The sequence below is a fragment of the Condylura cristata genome, unplaced genomic scaffold (genome assembly GCF_000260355.1).
Source record: "Condylura cristata isolate star-nosed mole 26May11 unplaced genomic scaffold, ConCri1.0 scaffold00005, whole genome shotgun sequence".
Taxonomy (NCBI): domain Eukaryota; kingdom Metazoa; phylum Chordata; class Mammalia; order Eulipotyphla; family Talpidae; genus Condylura; species Condylura cristata.
The window spans coordinates 28853677-28861008 of NW_004567106.1; the positions used below are offsets into that span (position 1 = coordinate 28853677).

A 7332-nucleotide genomic window follows, 5' to 3' on the forward strand; every position below is an offset into this window, starting at 1 on the left:
TAAGAACTAAAGCTGAAGTCAAACCACAAGATGTTGACTGCTGTGAGCAGTGCTATTACAGGTGCTTGTTATTACTTATAATTACTTAATTTACTAAAATTAAAAGTCCTTTGAACACCACAATTGGAAGAAAAGGAATAAGAATGTGGTCACGATTAAAGGTATGTTGCCACATGACACAGTGTGTTACAATAAAGTTATATGTAAAATCAGCAGTAGTATGAGCATGACTTAATCAAAAACTAACTTGGAAAGGTAAATAACTGTTACAAGGCCAGGGTAGGGTTTACCATGAGGTGCAGTCCTGTCTCAGCATTATCCATGTTAACGCAAAGCTGGCATTCATTTGATAAGTTTAGAGGAAATGTTATTATGGATTTCATTGTCAGATGCTGTTGCTTAAAATGTTGCTGCATGACAGTTTATTTCTGTCTAGCATCTGATATCATTGTGCTGCCAAATTATAAAGCCACATTTCTATCTCAATAAGGAATCAACACCTATAGCTTAATGTCTCTCAGACAGACACAATGGGATATTTGGGTATTCTGCCCCAAGATAAAATATCAGGAAGTTACATTTTCTACTATTTCAGTAATGAATATAGTTAAGTATTATCTCCAAATACCTATCTCCCACACAAAATAAAAAGACTACTATTTGCCACATGATTAAGAAGGATGAAGTGACCCAAAATCCCTAGAAGAAATAGCATTTGTGCACGCAAAAAATCCTTTTAAGTGAACTAAGTAAAAGGACACTTGGAGATACTATCAAAGTTAATGAGAAGTAGGGACACCATAGAAACAACACCATTTACAAATCCTTAGTTCCAAACTAAGGGATGAATTAACTTACAACAAGTTGAATAAGCACAAACGTTTGTTCAAATAATATCGTCACCTTAAAAATAAAAAAAAAAAGAATTTTAAGAGTTCTTCCACATGAAATTAAAGAAAAGCTTCAATTAACCAGAACAAGGGGGAGGGTAGAGTTGCTGTAATCGCATTGTCTCAATTCTCTGCTTGGCTAGGGGCTTAAACAGAAATGCCTTGTCCATGAAATTACCAAAAGTATATCACACAACTTTCTGCCCTTTCTACCTAGAATACAGTTACTAATAAATATATCTAATATTTATTGGACAGCTGCCATGTAACTAGTGCTGACAAACATTCCTTACTCACACCACAAAATAGGCAGGCTTCAGTATCCCATTTTCACAAAGCAAAAGCTGAGGTACTAAGACATCAGGTAAACAGAATGAGGAGTGGATGCAATCTCAGATAACTAGGGATCTTTCATCACTCCCTTCAAAAACTTCTGGACTTTAGGGAAGCCATAATTCTCTGAGACAGTGAAGGTGTAAGACTGAGTAGGATTCTGTTTGGGTGCTGATTCATAGTCAGAACTTTGAATATATTTCTGGGATTAGGAAGCTTCTATGTCACTTATATTCAAGTTCTAGGTGTAGAGTGGGGGTGGTTTTCTACAAATATTAGGTAGCAGTGTCTATTTAGTCATTACTTCATAATCAGTAGGGGCCTGTATTTCTGCACTTCTGGTGAAGACCAGTGCATGGCCAGAGGGAAGAGTTCTGACCATATACAAATTGTTATCTGGCAGCATTGCAGAAATAGGCGCCATAAGAAAGCAACCATCTCATTATTTCGTTGGGCATAAAGTCATATAACCATGTCTTTAAAATTATGTCTCTGCTCTCCTGAGGAAATGGAAATAAAAAACATGGAAAGAGGACAGAAAGCTATGCTTCATTTTCACTAATAAAAAATGCCGGAGAAAATGCAGGCCATGGTAATCAAGCTATATAAAATAGTTGGAAACTGCAACAATAAGACATCTCCATTAGTAAGTGAGTTTATTGACATAACTGAACATAACAATGTATAACATTTATTCATTTCTCACTTTCCAGTGAAATGGTTTATACATAGATCCAGGAATTAAGCATTTTTAGTGATGTTCTGCACTTGAAAGGGTAGGAAAAACCAAGATCATTTCAGACTTTCAATGAGTCTCAACATTACACTGCAGTGCAAGAACAACAGCAGAGGAATGGGATCTGAATGCCTAAACCTAAGGGCCAAGAAAGGTGAAAGGCAGCTCAAAGGTTAAATATAAGAGCAAACAACTACACCTCTCCCATGTACCAAAATGCTCTGAATCTAAAACAGGCCCTGGCAGCAAACTAAGAATGACAGTCCATTTCCTGTGGTTTATTAAGCTTTGGCCCCACAGATAAGACTGCCAGAAAAGCAGCTGTATTTTAAGTGGTCTGGACTTTACTCATCTGAACATAAACAAAAATCAGCTCATTTAGATCCCTGGGACCCTACTCAGCTGTTGGGACAAGGGCAGGACTGGCTCAGTCAAGGCCAAAGACAGAAAGAGTGGACAGGGTTGAAGGACCCCTGGGCTGAGATAGATTCCTGAGTCATGAGGCTCCTCAGGGGTTTAAGGCCCTAACATAAGTTTCACTGAGAACCTTAGCACCATTGTGGTGGCCTCTATGGCGCCCCAATGCCAACACAACCACGACCACAGTAAATAACCACTGTGGTACTCTCTAGGGACTGCATTTTTAGACCACACACAATTACTCATGTAAACTAAAGCCCTATTTTTAGTGATAAACATGTACTACATAAATATCTGGGAACGAAAGTATACCAAATAATTGAAAACAAAGAGCAAATAAAGGAGTCTAACCCTAAGTTCAACACCAAAACATTTAAAAGAAATACTGCAATTATTAACTAAAAGATAAGATTTAATAACACAGTAAAACACTGGGTAGTGGCGAGATTAATTTGTAAAATATAACATTTCACAGTGAGGTTTAAGAACTTACAAAAATCTTATGGTTTTAGTAGAAAGACACTCATTGATAAACTTTTTTCCAACAATTTTTCCCAGTCATTTTTTTCCCCTTCTACTTTTCCATGTAGAGTAAGACATTAACATGGCCAGACTTGAGAGTATCAATAGCAGTCATCTTTTGATCCCCCTCTATTAGGAAATGACCTTTATCACTTAACTGTGCAACTTGAGAGAAGTGGGGCTCAGTATGTCAATGAAAATAGAAGCACCACATCCTGTTTATTCCAATCTGGACACATTATCAGAAATGTGCACTTTAACTACAATGCTGGTGTTCCTCATGGGGCCATCACTTATGTCATATTACATTCTTTTATCAAGTCTGCCATTGAAATGTCCATATACAAGCTTAAAAATATAAAGTTAAAAAGCCACAGGAGCAACCCTAACAGAGAATTCTTGCATGCAACCTCATTCTAGAATGTAAGTAATTCTGGTTAATCCCACCATCAGCAAACATTTGTGTGGTGTTAATGCTAACAATTTTAAGATAGTTAAACCAATGGCTGAACTAAACTAGTCCTTGAGTTTATCAGTCAGTTTGTTAAATGTCAGAGCTCTTCACATTGTTGAAAAAAAAATAGTATCTCTAATTATTTAAACATTAAGTTTTCCTGAATGTTCTATTAATCAACATGAAAGAGTTCCTTGGAGTGTGTTAAACTTTACCACCTGTTTACGACATCACCCTTCTTGGCAGAGACCACAGAGCCAGTGGGGCCAGTTGCCAAGGCTTCTTTATAATGGTAATAAGTTCCTTTTTCCTTAAACAGAAAGAAAATCCTTCTGTTTGACAAACAAAAGGCAATGCATCCAAACCTCTTTCTGGCCCTGTTGGGGGCTCAAGCACCCTTTTCAAACCTTCAGGGGGGCCAGGCTAGTGTACAGCACCAATGCCACCAATGCCATTCTTAAAGCTGCACCAAGGTCTCCACATAAAGACAACCTCCCAACTCTGGACCCCATCATCCATTTGCCTCCACAACTTGGCCTTGACCACCCATGCCATCCATTTACTCTATGAGTGACTTCTCGGAACAGGGCTGGTGGTGGTGGCCAAATGGGTTGTCTGTCCCTTTTGGCCTCTCTGGCAAGTGTACAAAACAAGGAAAGGAGAAGGTCTGATTAAATGAGATCTTCTCCTCAGGCAGGGTGAGGGCCCCCCTGAGCTGTGGTGGTTTCCACATCTTCTGGGGGTTCTGGACCTAGTCGGCAAATCGCTGTAGGAGATGGTCATCCCGTCTCAAGCTTCCGCCCGCACCACCACCCGCACTGTCCATGAAGCGGTCGCAGGGAAACTCGATGAGGTCGGCCTCGCTGAGTGCGCACACGGTGGTGCGCGGCCGGTGGGACTGGAACCCAGAGAAGTCGGCAGACACTCCGGTGCCCATGGAGCGTAAGGGCCTTCGGGTGGAGTACATGTGGCGAACGTGCACTGGTGCCCCGCCCTTCCTTCTGGCCCTCAGCTTCCTCCGCAGCCACCGCGACGCCCAGGCCGCCAAGGCCAAGAGCACCAGCAGCGCGTTGACAGCCAGCAGGGCCAAGGTCAGCAGCTGGTAGTCAACGCTGCCTCGGCTCCCGGGCTCCGGAAGAGTGACCAGTCCGGCGCAGTGGTCCCTGGGGGCCACCGGACAGACCCGGCCCCCGAGCACGCCCTCCACGCACACCAGGTACGGGGTATCTCCGCGAAGCTCGCGCAGGGTAGCCGAGTCGCTGCGTTCTGGCAGGTAGACGAAGCGGTGGAACTTGGGCTGCTGTCCAAAGCGGTCGAAGAGCAGGCGGAAGCGCGCGCCGCCCTGTGGTCTGGGGCTGCGGTGCTCGCGCACAGCCCAGCGCACTGAGGCGCTGTCTGCGCTCACTGTCTCTACGGTTAAGTTGCACAGTATAAACTTGTTGAAGTCGCAAGGGTCTGACACCAGAGGTGGCAGGCCGACCCCGCCGTCGGAGTGGGCGGCGCTTTCTTGCTGCTTTGCAGACAGGCGCTGTTTAGCTGCGCGCTGCCAGGGATCGCCTGCGGGTGGTGATGCAGGGCTGGGCACGGCAGTCTGGGTGGGCTCTGCGTGGGTAGGATTGGCCGGAGTTGGACGTCCCCTCTCGGGTTTCTCCAGAAGGTCCACAGGGTGTGGCGCTGGGTCCACAGCAACAGCGGAGGGGCCAGGTTGCTGGAGGGCGGGGCCCCGCCGGCTCAGCCTCAGAGCGCTGCGGTTGCCCAAGAGCTCCCTGGCGGTCCCATCCCAGGCCAACCCAGGCAAAAATCTCCCCCGCTGGTGCGGTTGAGGCTGCGGTGGCAGGTCTACAGCAACGCTACCTGTAGGGGGTGCCATCTCCCGCGTAGCTGTGGTTGGGGACCACCGACTATCCCCGTTGGTGGGGTAAACGGAGGGAGACGGATCCGTGCAAGATCCGTTCTGCAGCTGTTGGTCATCCAGGTAATCCAGGTACTTGCCCCTCAGGGCCGGTGGGTGGCGACACTGTACGAAGACAGTGAGAAGCCTACCCTGCGAGTGCCAGTCTCCCATCCAGCGCTTCAGGCCGCGTAGCCTGCAGTCACAGGTCCAGCCGTTGCCGTCTAGATCTAGCCTGTAGAGAGCCGGACTGGCGGCGAAGGTGTCTCCAGAGAGGACGCTGAGTGCATTGTCGCGTAGGCTGAGCTCGCGCAGCCGGCCCAGGTGGCCAAAGATAGAGGGGTGCAGAGCAGACAGCTCGTTGCTGCTCAGATCTAGCGCCTCCAGACTGTGCAGGGGCTCCAGCAGCGCCTCGGGCAGCTCGCTCAGCCGATTGCCTTCCAGGCGCAATTCACGCAGGGCCTCCAACCCCCAAAAGGCCTCTGGTGCGAGGTGCGTGAGCTGATTGCCCTTGAGAGACAGTAGGCCGAGACGCGGCAGGTGTTGGAAGACTCGCGGCCCGAGATGTTGCAGACTGTTGCTCGAGAGGATGAGGGTGGAGAGGGAGCGCAGCGGTGCGAAGGTGGCGGCGTGGCGCAGGGAAGGCTGCAGCTCGTTGGCAGAGAGGTTGAGGAAGCGCAGCTTGCTCAGCTGGGTGAAGGCATTCTTGCCCAGAAAGCGGATCCGGTTGGATTCCAGATGTAGGTACAGCAAATTGCCCAACGGGGCGAAGACAGCGTCCGGCAACGCCCCTAGGGCATTCCCGTCCAGCCGCAGTTTAACCAGACTCTCCAGGCCCTCGAAGGAGCCTCGGCTTAAGCGGCTGATCTCGTTCCCATTGGCATAGAGAATACGCAGTTTGCACAGAGGAGCCAGAGTGCCTGGGGCAAGTGCCTGCAGAAGGTTGTTTCCCAGGTAGAGTTCTTCCAGTCGCAACAGCTTCTCGAAGGTCTTGGGGTGCAGAGAGCGGATTTGGTTGTACTGTAGGTCCAGCCGTCTAAGCTGTCCCAGGCGGTGGAAGTCGAAAGCTGTAATGTTGGTTATGAAGTTGCCCCCAAGACTGTAGGTGAGCACGTCTTGGGGGCTCGGCAGCGAGCTGGTCTTGGGCACGGCGCGGAGGCCCCTGTTTGTACATAGGAGGTGCTGGGGATGCTGGCAGTCACAGCGTTCGGGGCACACAGACTCGGCCCTTGGCCCGAGCGTGAGGCAGCCGCACACCACCAGTAGGAAGCGCACAGCACCGGCAGCCTCCATCGCCGCCCGCCCAGCGTGCTGCGGCCGGATCGTCCTTTTGGCCCGCCCGCACCGTGTCTCCTCTGCATTCCCCTTGGCCTCCCCAGAGTCGCTAAATGGCCTCTTTCGGACTGCTGCGCCGTCCTGCCCCTCCTGCGCTCTTTGTCCCGTGGCTGGCCGGGGTCTCTGCGGGCGGCCTTTGAACAGTCAAGTCAGGCAGCACCGGGTGCTACTTGTTGCATTTCTGCAGAAAACTGTTTCTCCGGGTGCGCCTCGGGAGGCGGAGGGAGGGAGCAAGTCCTGGCGCTTTTTGTTTGCGGCTTGAGTCCGGAGAGCTGGATTCCCTGGCACGGATTCTCCCCGCCGAGCGGATTCCCCAGCTGTGGGCGGGAGCCTTTCCAAGAGCTTGTCGGGGCGCGGCTTGGCTGCTGAGCCCCGGCAACTCGGCCCCCTCAGCCCGCGTCCCCCCGCTCTGGATCCTGCGACGAAGCGCGGTCTCGGAGAATCAGCTCTGGAGGAGCTGGGTTGTGCAGGCTGTGTCCGGAAAGGACCCAAGTTGGCGAGTGGCTAGCAAACCAGGCGGAAATTCATTCTTCCCACACTCTACCCCCCGGGGACGCAGGCGGAGAAAGAGGAGACGGCGGAGAGAGGACAGACCCCAGCTGGGGGAGGAGGAAACGCTAAGTGGCTCCGCGTCTGGTCAGCCCGAGTTTGGGACGCCAAGTGAGAAAAATAGGGATTAAAAACAGCTGTATAGGTCGGACAGGCAGGGCTGGGGGCGGGGGTGGATTACCGGGCGAGCAGTGGGGATTTG

The 7332-nt window shown here is 49.6% G+C and overlaps 1 protein-coding gene across 1 annotated transcript; it reads right to left on the reverse strand.

The window, feature by feature from the left end:
• Window positions 1-3519: 3519 nt before the first annotated feature.
• TRIL (TLR4 interactor with leucine-rich repeats) lies at window positions 3520-6554 on the reverse strand. Its single transcript, XM_004676812.2, has one exon. It carries the CDS (start codon window positions 6537-6539, stop codon window positions 4107-4109), a length of 2433 nt encoding a protein of 810 aa, XP_004676869.1. The 5' UTR covers window positions 6540-6554; the 3' UTR covers window positions 3520-4106.
• Between the last annotated feature and the right edge of the window lie 778 nt (window positions 6555-7332).

What these genes read in the sequence shown, in the direction of transcription:
- TRIL (XM_004676812.2), bottom strand. Translation starts at nt 6,539, where the DNA reads ATGGAGGCTGCCGGTGCTGTGCGCTTCCTACTGGTGGTGTGCGGCTGC.